The 13,411-nt window shown below is 46.5% G+C and overlaps 2 protein-coding genes across 2 annotated transcripts in view; both read right to left on the bottom strand.

Annotated features, from left to right (window-relative positions):
- Window positions 1-34: 34 nt before the first annotated feature.
- Window positions 35-9,705, bottom strand: ZXDC (ZXD family zinc finger C). Its single transcript, XM_058031911.1, has 10 exons — window positions 8,664-9,705; window positions 8,017-8,169; window positions 7,035-7,113; window positions 6,779-6,909; window positions 6,027-6,197; window positions 4,782-5,467; window positions 3,990-4,074; window positions 2,065-2,228; window positions 1,211-1,312; window positions 35-499 (listed from the first exon to the last, which is right to left on the bottom strand). The coding sequence occupies exons 1-10, from the start codon at window positions 9,703-9,705 to the stop codon at window positions 413-415; spliced, it is 2,700 nt and encodes an 899-aa protein (XP_057887894.1). The 3' UTR covers window positions 35-412.
- A 3,204-nt stretch (window positions 9,706-12,909) lies between these two features.
- Window positions 12,910-13,411, bottom strand: part of UROC1 (urocanate hydratase 1) — a 35,893-nt gene continuing 35,391 nt past the window's right edge. Inside the window, exon 20 of the mRNA XM_058032007.1 lies at window positions 12,910-13,147. Within this exon, the coding sequence (XP_057887990.1) occupies window positions 13,007-13,147 (141 nt within the window). The 3' untranslated portion in view covers window positions 12,910-13,006. The remainder of the gene's footprint in view (window positions 13,148-13,411) is intronic.

The raw sequence follows: 13,411 nt of genomic DNA, 5'->3' as shown, positions 1-13,411 counted from the left end.
GATGCCAGTGGCTTCAGGAGGAGACCAATGGAAGGAAAGTTTTAACTGTCGCAGGCAGGATTATAAATTTGCATTTGTTAGCTGTAGAATACTTGCTTTCCTGTGAAAACAGTAAATATTACCTCAGTTTGAAGTGTAATAAAGTACTTCTCCCTGAAACAACACTGTACAGCAGTCTGCCTCAGCCTCCCAACCACCAGGCAGACAGGGTATCTTACACAGGCACATCAAGTGGGATTTACATTTTTAAAGAAAAATCTTTCAGCTGCAACTGTCTTAAGCAAATCACAAAGAGTGCAACCATACTTCAGTTCTCCTACTTTCCCTATTTTCCTTGGAAAAAGACCCACACAGTAATCTCACTCTGTCATGATTGCCCAATTTGTTTTCAAGTAACTGCTCTTAATAATCCTCATTCCAGATCCTGTAAATTTATTGTGCTTCCAGTGAACTGGGAGTTATCAGAACCTGCATCATCTTCGGTGGAATTGTGTGGTTCCTGTTAAAGCAAAGAGACAGCATGAACTACTTTCACCTCTAGATGGTTTCAGTGCTTATCAGCAAGATTATCTTGACATTTATTCAACACCAGAGAAATGCTTGGAATGGCTCAGAGGAAACCCAAAGCTTTCCCCACTTGTCTTGTACTTATAGGTTTTGAGGAAAGTGCCCCTCCTCAACAAAAAAGATTTATTTTCTGTCCAGGAGAAACCCACTTGGCAGGAATAGGTACATTGCAGAGTTTATCAAAAATGAGGTTTTCAAGCAGGCTTCTAAACTTAACTGACACTCCCACAAGGGCACCACTCCGAAATCTAAGTTCAAGATTCTATTTCCCACTTCCCACCCTACTTTTCTGTAGCCTACAACATTCCAATTCTGATCCTGTTTCTTGACCCACCTCATATCTGCAGGATGGGATCAGGAAAACAAGGGTGGGGCATTTCAGAAAAAATAAGTTTTAGTTATTCATTACTCAGTAACAGAGGAAAAAACAACCCAGCCACTTCTGATGTGTCAAAGGTTGGTAACAGACACAAGATACTTTGTGCAGTGCAGTGCAGCTCTCTGCTTATTATTCCTTGTGAATGGAATTCAACTCCCAATGGAAAACAAGGTATTTTCATCAGGCAGAACATGAGAGTGCTCACAGTAAACTGTCTTTACATTCAAGCAAGGCAATAAAACCCAGTGGTTTGACATGCTGTACCTGAAGTATGTAAACAGGTAAATCCACTGTAAGCTGAGAATGTGAGGAGGAAGACTGAGAGCTCAGCTGAAAGGGAAGATCTCCCTCTCCTGGGGACTCATCCTGAGAATGCAGAAAAATTATCAAGTTACACAACCCCCAGGTAACTCAGCACAATATGGCAAATTTCACTCAGTCTCACAACCCTAAAATATCTGATAAAGCCACTGCACTGTACTAGAAAGGCCCTACAACTTAATCTGAACCTAGTTCAGTGTACAACCTATTATCCTGTCCTCACCAACCTGGAACACTGGCAAGATCTACAGAGGAAGGAAGGGTTCCTCTTTCAACAAATCTAACACAGAAACATGCAACAAGTTTCACATGTTTTCATGAAGCTGATACTTAACATGGAAGTTACAAATGTGTACATCCATCAAAAAACAGATCAATGGAGAACTCAGCCCATAGGTCTCTCCACAACACAGCTGTTAGCAATGAAGGAGAAGGAACTTATCCTTTCTCTGAATACTACACAGCTACACCTGGCACAAAACCTATTACCTGCCATGCACCACTAATCAGCCCCCACCAATTATTAGGTTGTTTTAGTTCTTTTTAAATTTTAAGCTTTATTTCAACGGATAAGAGAAATAACAGTTTAGGCTGAAACTTCTTTTTGCAGGAACATTTTTATGTCCAGCTCATTTACTTTATAAATAAAGGTAGAACAATGTAAGAACACTGCAGAGCTCAAGACTCCACCCAGGGGCAGTAGTAGGACCTGAGTTCACAAACATTCAAATTCTTCCATAAATGCAAGTCTGGATAACAGAGAAGCTTAGCATGTTTTTCTTCTCCTCAGCTCTTACCTGGAGAAGCTGAATTTGCACATACTGGGCTCCTGTGGCAGGGTCCCTTATTGTCAGCCCTCCATTTGGCAGAACTATGTTACGACTGCCAGGAGTAGAGGAAGAAAAGTTGGTTGGGCTTACTTTACCACCCTTGTTTTTCCTCTGACCAGAACCAGATGCCCCTAAAAGAAAGCAATTTTAATATTTAGATAAATTTGCTAGAGTTTTCTGCTCGTATTTTTCAACTTTTTGCAGCTGTTTATAGCACACAGCAAATGCCCACAGCAGTGCAATATAATTAAGCACCATGTGACAACTGCTCAAAGGCAGAGAGCACTCAGCTGCTGAACCCCAGCTGCTCACTGAGCACCTTTTCACCTGAACACCACTGAAAAATCACAAACTGCTAAGCTTAGGGCCCTCCCCTGTGGTAGCACAGAAATATCAGCAAATTTGTGGTGTTATAGAAAGGAATTAGGAAATAGGATTGCATTTTCTATCTTTCATTCTGTAACTCATTTCCTGAGAAGTCACGCACGATTTTTCTAAACTGTAAAAAAGCATACTGAAGATCATTATTTACAGGAAGATTTCAAGGACTACTAGGTAGAACAGGCTACACAAGTACAACTATAACAACCTTAAGCTTCTTTTCAGTTTAAAGCAGGATGAACCAGCTGCTGTATCACAAGCTGAAAACCAAAACCCTATTCAAAACAAATGTAATAATACAGTCCTGTCAGCTCAGGTTTTTGTTTGGATTTAAAAAAAAATCTGTAATAAATGAAGGGCTTGGATAACCTGTATTTAAACCCTGAACTTCCCTCTACAGTATTCACTCAATCTCGTTAAACTAATCAGAAATACAAGACTCTCTAGACCTCTTTGAAAGGCACAGCATACCATTCAGGCAACAGCTGGTGAAAAGTGGACTACTGGGAGTCTTGAACAGGAACAGAAACAGGAATTTTCTGAGGTCATCTTAGGAGTCATGCAGAGTGCAATCATATTTTTTAAACTAATGTCCAAAAGACATGTTTGATGATACATGCATGTGTTTGATAATATAAGGGCCTTTAGAACTAGCTTCATAAAGCACTTCTCCTTCCATGGGATGATTTGCTGAACCAGACAGAATGTGTGCACATCTGCATTTTACAAACACACAAACAAAACAGCTCTCAAATCAGAAGCAGTCTTGCCTCAAAAACTTTTGCCTTGATTTTCAGAGGGAGGTCTAAGACACAGCAAGGCAGCACTAAACTCACTCTATGTATATGATATTAATGTATCATAAATCTGTAATATTCCACCCCAGCCCCAAAGGTAGGCACATCTCAAACACCTGAGCTTGTGCAAGTCCAGGGAACCATGGACCACATTTCATCTGACAAAGGAATTCACATCAAATGGCTCTGAGTGAAACTAAGAGGACACATCTGGAATCATGACCTAAACTCACCCAGCACAAGAACTCTCCACAAGGCTAAAGTATAAGAGAGAGGTTTGAGTATATCTAGATAATAAAAAAATAAATTCCTTCACACTGTTACTAAGTGAAATACAAAAGCAAAATCTAGCTGAAATTTCCATTGTCTGTACTGAGTAAAAGAACTTCCTAGATAGGACCAAAAGCATAAACAACAGCACAGTAACATAATTTTTAGTTGTAATAAGAAGCAGATGAAGAGATGGACAGCTAGTGTCTTGTTAATAATCATGAAACACAGGGCACAGCTTTCTTTGTAAACTTCCTGTGAATCTGATATTCCACAGAATGTGATTATCCTGAGTAACAGATGGTACACCACATGCATAATTATTTTAACTATCTTAATAAACAGGACAGGACATTTAATAATGTTACTCAGAAACCTGCTCCCACTGCACTGCCAAAATGACTAAATATTTTTATTCAGTAAATGTAACTAATGGCTTCTCACCTGTGCTGCTGCCATTCCCTTTTTGTTTCTTTTTCTTGGCCAGCTGAATGGCTCTGTAGTCTGTTCTCGCAGACCCACTGCTCTCCTAGTTAAAGGAAAAACAAAAAAGCCCAGAGATGCAAGGTTTTTGGAATTAAGAACAAAACAAGATAATGAAAACACACACTAATGAGTTCTCAGATGCACTTATCTTCTATGCTGCAAACACTGAATTCTAGTTTCCCCTGATCTTCTGATTAGTTTCAATAAATTCCCTGTATCTACTCAATATCTGGAGCTCAACACAAGAAGAAGTCAGCTCCACATTTGTAAGTGCTCAGATTTTAAGTGTGTAAACATGTACTTCATAACATAAACAAAAAGTTAAGTCTGCAATAACACAGTGAAACAGAAAGGGAAAAGTACTTAAAAGAGGAATGCAGACTGGAATGAAAATGCTGCAGTTACTGTTACAGCCCAAATCCTTCCCTGGAATGAAATGAACAAGTAACACGTGTAACACTTATTCTTGGGTGTTCTTGCAAATTCCATTTCAGATGGGCGGCTGCTTGTTTTGAAAGGTTCTTCCTGAACTGTCCCCACCAGAATTTCAGTATTTCCTAGAACTTGTCACCACACTGAATCTACCTGTGAAAACACACTACTCAACACATCCTTCTACATCTTTCATGAAAAGAGAGATAAAATGCATGATCTGCAAAATCTGAAAGGTCTCCCAACAAGGTGTGAGCAGCCAGCGATACCCTCAAAGTCAGGCTGTCTCATCCAAGGGTGAGTACAGTTACTCCATACCAAAAACGAGCTGCCAGTCACTGTGCCAAGATCCATTTCCTTCTGTGCACTGTAACTCCCTGGGGGGTTGGAGAACACAAACTGTGTCACGACTTTGCTGCCCTCCTGCTGACCAACCACATCCGAGCTGGGGAGCAAATTCCGTTCAGCTTTAACTGGCGTCAGTAACTCAGGCACGTTGGTGCTGCCCAGGCTGCTGGAAGGAGTCAAAGTGGCTGTGTCCATTGTTAAATTATTGCTGCATGTCAGCCCGTGCACATCCTGACTGGAATTCCTCACTGACAGAGACGCCAGCGAACCCAAGGCTTCGGCATTGACAGTCTGTACATCATCCAAATTTAAAGTGCTTTGCTGTAGAACCGTTGCATTGGTTCCCAGCAGGAGAGAACTGTCCAGGCTCTGGGGCATGTCACTGCTGGCCACCAGGATCAAGGGATCCACGGCCTGGCTTAGGGAGCTGTTACTGACAGGCAGGCTGCCCCCCAGCGTGGAGCCCACCGAGGCCACGTCGATGGTGACGATGCCAGAGTTCACCAGCGCCATGTCCGCTGCAATTCCAGAGTTGTTACTGGACACGTTGGAAAACAGGGAGACGAGGTCCATGTTGCTGAGATCACTCTGCCCTGGACTAGTGAGCTCATTGCTGGGGGTGAGGGAGCAGGTTGCTTCCAGCTGAGTTAGGAGATCTGCAAGAGAAAGGTTTGGTTGTAAGACAGAGCTTCTACAGACAACAGGAAGAAAAGAAAGGTAAAATTCTATAAAATTCTATATTCAAAGCCTACTAAAATATTTCCCACCTTCCCTGAAAGCATATTTAGGGAAAAAGCAGCCTACCAAAATAAGTTCATTCTTTTACTGAGAAGTGTGCTTATAAAAGCACTTGCCAAAAAATAACGCTAAGGCAGTGCAGGCCAAGTACAGCTTGTAGAGGAGTGAAAGGGGTGAAAAGAGAAATCCTTTTAGTCCTTATGCGTATTTTACACATGGCATGGAAAAGAACAAGCTCTGCTTCATTGAAAAATGCTGCAATTTCTCACAATTTCAGAGGTCATACTCAAGAATCACTTTCTGATACTCAGAGATCCCACTGAATTTTAGAGCGTGAAACCAACTTCAGTCTCAGAGAAGATTCTGTCATTCATATCAATAGAACTCAGGTTTCAACATCAGTAATTACACATTTCCCTTAATAAAGCACTTAATTTTTCCACTGCACCTTCTGATAGCCAGAGACAAACTCTTTACCTGGGCTGAAGTTATGCTGCTTGACCATGTGCGTTTTCATGCTGTGTTTGGAAGTGAACAGTTTATTACAGCTGGAAACGGGGCACCGCGACTTCAACGAGTCCACATCCTGAAGATGTTTCTTGGAGTGAATATACAAACTACTTCGTGCTGAAAATTTTGCACAACAGCCTGCAAGAAGATATAGAAGGCTTTGAAGTTTCAAATTTAATGAAGTTTCTATTTAATATTCATTTTAATGTCTTAACAAATCAGAATATCCTCTGCTTGCTGTTTTTCAGCACCTGTGCATACACTCAGAGGAACCACAAGAAAGTAAACCCGTCAAAGGGTAGGATAGTTTAACAACCTCCTTCTGACAACATGAAATTCTAAAGTCATTGAGTGGAAAGCACAACCTTTTAACACTATGGCATCTGAAATTCTTCGTGACAATTGCTGTAAACACCATAAGAAGTAGAAACAATCAAGTAGAGCTGCTTTACTTTAGAGCTGAATAATCCAGATCACACCCAAAAATCTTGCTTCTGAAGTGTCACTGAAGTGGTGAGGGTTGTCAAGCTACAGTATGAAACAGAGTTTGCTCTGTCATTCCTAACTCTGAGAATGATCACTTGTTCAAGACTTCTGCCTCTTCAAACCCTGTTAGAAGACTCACTCTTAATTGCTCCAGTCCTGTACCAAGCACACATAACCTTTAGACAAAAATACACACCAGTTAGCAGGAAACACATATGGGAGTGGAGCAATACCTTCTACTGGACACTCAAATGGTTTTGTACCAAGGTGAGTTATACTGTGGCCTTTCAAGTGTTCTGCTCTTGTGAAGGACTTCCCACAGCCTTCTACTGGGCACATGAATCTCCTGTCATCTTCGTGTTTCCTACAAGGGAAGGAAATTGTCATTGGCATGATTACATCCACTACTGCTTAGCTACTGGAAGAGAAACAAAGACAAGCAAACAGCCAGTGGCTTAGGACAGTATAATAAGAAAAAGCTTCCTGTACCTTTTATGCCTCAGAAGTTTGGACATACTGGTAAAAGACCAGCCACAGCCTTCGAAGTCACAGATAAAAGGTCTTTCACCTTGAATAAAAAAATGTTACATTAATAATCTAATACAAAACACATACTGCTACTAGAAAATATTAAAACTTGCTTAAGTTGAATTAATTTAAGAAAAGACAACTCAACCAGCCCCTCCTGCAATACACTGCAGAGTCCTATCATATCCCTTCCCCCTCCTACAATCTGGGCTTTCTTTAACTCGATGCTGTTGCATCAGAGAGCACAAGTATTTATCAATCCACCTCATATCCTGAAATACTTCAGTAGTCACTAACAGCATCACTCAAAACAGAAACACAACTGAACTGGTTTTTCCTGTTTTAATGGTCTGCCACTGTGTCTTGATTACAAGACTGTGAAGTGTGATTTGGTTTCCATCACATCTATGAACTTCAAGTGACACTTGAAAAAACCTCAAAAGTGTAAAACCACGAAATCAGGAAAAGAGAGGGCACACCAGTAACATGAAAAGGCTGTATTTCAGCTTTGCAGTGATCCTTGCAAGTCACTCATGCTTGCCAGAGCTGAAATTTATCTTCTTGCTGTTCCAAACCTTGATACATACATTCCACATGTTCTGAGAGTTTTTCACATGTTCTGAGCTGTTTGTTTGTATCAAGAGTAAAATTAATGCAACGTTTTGAACATCTATGAACTTGGGAATAGAGCTGGGATAGTTTTTTCTGGACAAAATGCACAATGACAAAAGCCACAGCTTTGCCTATGTGCTTTACTACTTTGCATATGACAATTTGATTCAACAGAATCCTACCCCCAGAAGGCCAAGAATCAAATGTTTTCTCTGACTCCAAATAACTAATGTCACCTTTCCTGAATTTCAGTTTTTCCAGCAAACTGCAGTCCACTTTCACATACTGTGTTCCATGTACCTCCCCATGTACAAATAATCCCTGTGAATACCTGTGTGACTCCTCATGTGGATTTTCAGTCGGCAGGCCTTGTCATACTGCTTGTTACAGCCAGGGAATGAGCAGGAGAACTGCTCTTGCTCTCTGAAGTGCGCTCGATTGTGGGAGAATAATGCACTCACTGTGATAAACGTTCGCTCACAGCCTGGGGAGAAAAGGGAAATAGCAAATCTGCCTGACAAAACTCAGTGACAAAACTGCTCTCTTTTCTCCCTCCCAGCTTTTAGCGAGGTACTTTCAGGATCGTTTTTCAGGATATTATGTCTAGTGAAAGGGAAAAAAAACTAACAGCGAAATCCTACACATTACTCCCAGAAATTACAATTGTTTTGCCAGGGTGGGCAATCAGGTATAGCCTGGGTTAAGGCGCACTGAACGCTGGCGCCGTGTCTTGCGGTGTTTCACTGCACCAGCACAAAGTCACAGGAGGAAAAGCACAGCATCCTCCAGCTCCCAAACTTTTCCTTTGGTAACTGAGGTGGTTTGGAGGAGAACCTTCCTTGACATTCTGAGGTACCACGAAGGGGAAGGAGCAGCGGGAGCAGAAGAAGTGAGCCGAGCGCCGCAGGGCCTCAGGGCGGGGATGATCCCAGTGTGTGGAAGGGGAGGGAAGGGAGCCCAGCCCCGGAGGCGGCTTACCGGGGAAGTCGCAGCGGAAGGGCCGCTCGGGCTCCAGGTGGCTGCGGCGGCGGTGGGCGGCGAGGCGGGCGGCGCTGGGGAAGCGCTGCCCGCACGCCTCGCACTTGTGCGCCGCCTCCTGCTCGTGGGCGCGGCTGTGCGCCCGTAGGTTGTACACGGTGGTGAAGCGCTTGGTGCAGCCGGGCGCCGCGCAGGCGAACGGCCGCAGCTTGTCGTGCGAGTGCAGGTGCCGCCGCAGCTTGTAGGCCGTGGCGAAGGACCAGGCGCAGCCCGGCACGGGGCAGCCGAAGGGCCGCGCCGCGCCGCCCCGCCCGTCCTCGCCGCCGCCGTGCGCCGAGAGCCGGTGCAGCCGCAGCTGCTGCTTGCGGGGAAAGGCCTCTCCGCAGCGCGGCTCCGGGCACGCGAAGGCCGGCGGCGAGCGCGGCCGCGGCCCGCCCGGCGGCTCGGCGGGGCTGGCGGCGGCGGGGGGCGCGGCGCCCGCGGGCTGCTCGGCGCCGGGCCCCAGCGTCAGGACGCCGTTCTCGATGCGCACCAGCAGGCTCTGGTTGTTGATGGTGATGGTCCCCGAGAAGGCGCCGTCCTCCGCCCCGCCGCCATCGCCGCCGTCGCCGCCCGCGGGGGGCAGCGGTGCCGGCGGCGGGGGAGGAGGCGGCGGCGGCTGCGGCGGCGGGGCCGAGTCGGGGGCCTCCTCCGGCGGCTCGGCGGGCGGCGGGCCCGGCTGGGCTCGCCCCTCTTCGCCGCCGCCCGCGCCGGGCTCGGCCGCGCCTCGCACCACGTTGAAGACGAGCAGGAGCCCGTCGCTGTCGGGCGCGGGCCCCGCCGGCGGCGCGCTGGGCGCCGGGCTGGCGGCGGGCTCCGGCTTCTCCTCCAGCAGCAGCACCGGGAAGCTCACGTAGAGGCCCGGCGCGGGGCTGCTGCCGGCGGAGGAGGCGGCGGCGGGCGGCGGGTCCCAGCCGGGCGGCGGCGGCGCGGCGGGGCCGCCATGTTGCGCGGCGGGCCGGGCCCGGGCCGCCTCCGCGGCCGGCAGCCCCTGCGTTTCCATCTTGGGGGTCCCTGTAGCAGCGCCTGAAACCGGAGCCGCGGGGCGGGGCCGGCGCGGGCCGCAGCGGAAACGCGGAGCGCGGAACCGCGGAGCGGGCGCGGCGCGGGCGGCGCCGGGGAAACCCGGAGAGCGGAGCGGCGGACGGGACGGAGCGGGGCTGCCCCGGGGCAGGGCCGACAGGGGGGATGGCACGGGGGGCACGGCAGGAGAGGCACTGCGACATCCAGCTGGCACCGCTGGAGTTACCGCAGGGGCTGGGGAGCGTGCCCATGTCCCTGCTAATGGCCAGGGAGAGTCCCTGAATTAAGGACCCTCCATGTATAGGAGTTCTTCCTCGTGGAGGTGAAACATCTCGTGTTCTAGTTCATTGCTCGTCGTGGTGCTGGGCACCACTGAACAGACTCTGGCACCATCCCCCTGACATCTGGCTTTGAGATATATATATGGATTCATGAGATTCCCTCTCTCTTTAGAATTAAGAACTCCCGCTCCTCCAGTCTCTCCTCGTTAGAGATGTTCAGACCCCAAATTATCTTTGTGGCCCTTCACAGAGCCCTCTCCACCAGCGCCTTGAACTGGACACAGCATCCCAGATGTGGCCTCACAAATAGAGGGGTAGGACTGTGTGTGCTAAGGGTGCAGCCACGCTCAGAGAGCTGAGAGAGGGAAATTCTGTAGCAAAACACCCTGCACACCATGAGTCGAAATAAGGAAACAGCGCTACAAGCCAACCCTGGGCAATGCAAAGTCACTGTTCAAGAACGACCGTGGCACAGCATCACCCAATACAGAATAGCACCAAAAAAAAAAGAAAAAAATCCTACAAATTCAGCTAATACATATATTTTTTAAAATTTATTCTTGGGCAAAGCTATCTCTGGGAGAATGTTCAGCTGCCTTATGGCTCTCCAACACTTAAAGAAAATGTAAAATTATCCTGTATTTGCTCTTTACTAGCCCCCTGCTGCCATGGGACTGTCGATCAGTCCCAGCAGATGGTGCTGTGATCCTTCTCCTGCTCAGATAATTCCTCCTTTCTGAGCATCGAACCTCCTGCAGCCAGGATGTGAGCTGGGGCCAGGCACACGCAGCTCCAGGGAAGCTGCAGCTGTGGGTACACCCAGAGCTCACCTGGGTTTGGGTCTTCCCTGTCCTTGGTGGCCCCAGCCATCCCAATCTCCCTATGGAGGTCGTTGCAGTACCTTCATGTTCCTAGGAAGAGATGGGTCTGCACCTGAGTTTATTGCTTCACACAAAGGTGCATCCCTGGCTGAAGGATGTAAAACCTGTCAGCAAGCTCTTTCCTCCATCTGCAACCATGCAGATTGTCAGGATAGGTGTCTGCATTTTAGCAAAGGTAAGGTGCTGAGATTCATAGGAAGGATGGTTCAGCCTGGCAAGCTTGAGGCTCCAGTGCACTGCAGAAATTCACTGATTGTGCAGCCCCTGCCCAGATCAGATCCAGTGCTGCCTACAGATGGATGGGTTTCTTTTCCCTCAATTAGCTTTGTCCAACAGTGAGGTCAGCTACCTAAAAATGACATCAGCACCCCCACACAGCAACAGCCTATTCACAGTCTGAGCTCTGCACACAAGTAGAGGACAGATAAATCAAGGCTCAGCAGGGCTCAGAAAGGGAACTTTGCACTGGGGTTGTTTATGGTTTCTGTTTCCCTGCTATTTCATACCTGACAGCAACAGGTTTGTGTTTCCCTGTGCCCTCCCAAAGGTATTGTAAACCCCAGCCAGTTCACATTTGTTAAATGCTTGAGATTTGCAGTTAAAAGACCGAAGTAGATTTAAACATATACATATAACTACACACCACATCACTGAAATAAACTCCAGTGAGTAGTCATACCTAAGACCAACTGCTCACCAGTCCACTGCCTCCCTGTAGCCCATTTTGCTTTAACTCATGCTGCCTCATCAATAGATTTCATAATCTGAATTTCAGCTGTTTATAGCACTCATCCAAATGGGTTCTGTGTGTGCCTACAGGCAGCAGAGTATAAACTCCCAGGGAGACATTAATCATGGCTATACTGGTGAGGTTATGTCCTCTGGGCAGTAAGGCTACTAGGACAAAAATAAGGTTCCTTTTGTGCCTGGGATGTAAAGATAAACATGCTGGCAGGTACCTCAGTACTGAATAATACAAAGGTGAAGAATTTGTGATAAATATTTCTTCAACACCTTGTCTATGGGGCATTTTCAACTCAGAATTAACATGAGTCTGTGGAACAGCTCTACAGTCTTTGGTGCAAGAAAAGCCAGTGTATTTTCTGGTTGTTCCTCTTGACAAAGCAAGAGCCAGCAGTGGTTTTGGGCTATGAAGATTAGAGTGGTTTCACATAATACCAATACCCTAACTTTGGACCTAGTCCACTGGGATTATTAATAAGGTAATGCATAACATATGTCAAAGCAAAGGCTGTCAAATCTGCCTGACAACTGTTCCCATCTCAATCATATGGACTGGCAATGGGGGCAGGTTTTTTCCATAATGTAAAGCAATTCCTACCAACTGCAGATTGCACCTCACAGAAGGCTCAGTTTCAAACAGATGCCAGACTCTCACTGTTCATCTGGAGAGAGACACAGTACGTGAACAGAGTGAAGAACTCGTGCTTCAAAATAAACTCTTCCTTTTCTTAGCAGCAGAGGCAGTGCAGAAGTGCAGAGTGCTCACCTGTGGGTACCGTGGGCTCCAGCAGGGCTGGAGTTTCACAGTCCTGAGTCTCACTGAAACTCAGAAACTCCTGAGATTCACAGTGGCAGCAGCACAGGCAGGTTTGTGCATGTAACCCCTTTCCATTCCAAGAGATGATGGACACAGTGCCAGGAGGCTGAGGGACATTCCAGAGCCAGTCCACAGGGGAGGGGACTGCTGCCACTGTGTGTCAGAATGAAGCCCATGTGCTGTGCAAGGACCAGGCTGAGCATGAGACAGGACAGCTAAGAATTACTTTTGTACACACATTAATTTATATATTATCAGGAATAAGTGATTGTTTTGTTGTTGAGGAATTCTTTCCCCATTTAATTTTTAGGGAAAAAAAATCCCATTCTTTTCCCATCATGAACAGTTACTGCAAACATTTCTCCAAATGTATCAGTGAAAAGACTGTTCCTGGTGGACCTGTCACAAACAGATTTGTCCCATTAATAAGTTAGAGAGGAAAAAAGAACTCACATGGAACAGACATTTGCAAGGCTTTTATCATTTGGCCAGAGAGCAAAACAGGACATCAAGGAATCAACATCAAATATATCTGCAGGAGCAGCACTTGGAGTACCACTAATGCTTCAGGGCTTGCTCCAGGATGTTCTCATCCAGCACCTGGTGAGGGAGAGTCACCCTCAGGGAGCCATTTTCCTTCATGGCCTGGCAGATGGTTTCATAAGCAAAGGCATTGCCCGACCAGCAGCGCCTGGCGACCTGTCAGACAGCACAACAGAGGGTGCAAAAATCAGACTTTCCTCTTGCCACATGTTTGTGCAAAAACTGGCACCCAACTCATGACAATTAATCCTTCAACCCTCTGCCAGGTTTTAATTTCCCTTCTGATTTTGCAAGTCATTTTTGTAATACTTCATTTTTATGAGTAGTATTTGGGTGGATGTGGTACTTTTCCATGCATAACATTGGAGAGATAAACACTGGTAGAGGCAGGTACCTTGTAAACTTACAAAACTCTCTCAC

This window comes from Melospiza georgiana, chromosome 11 (assembly GCF_028018845.1).
Source record: "Melospiza georgiana isolate bMelGeo1 chromosome 11, bMelGeo1.pri, whole genome shotgun sequence".
NCBI classification, from domain to species: Eukaryota; Metazoa; Chordata; class Aves; order Passeriformes; family Passerellidae; genus Melospiza; species Melospiza georgiana.
This window is presented reverse-complemented; position numbering and strand designations above follow the sequence as displayed.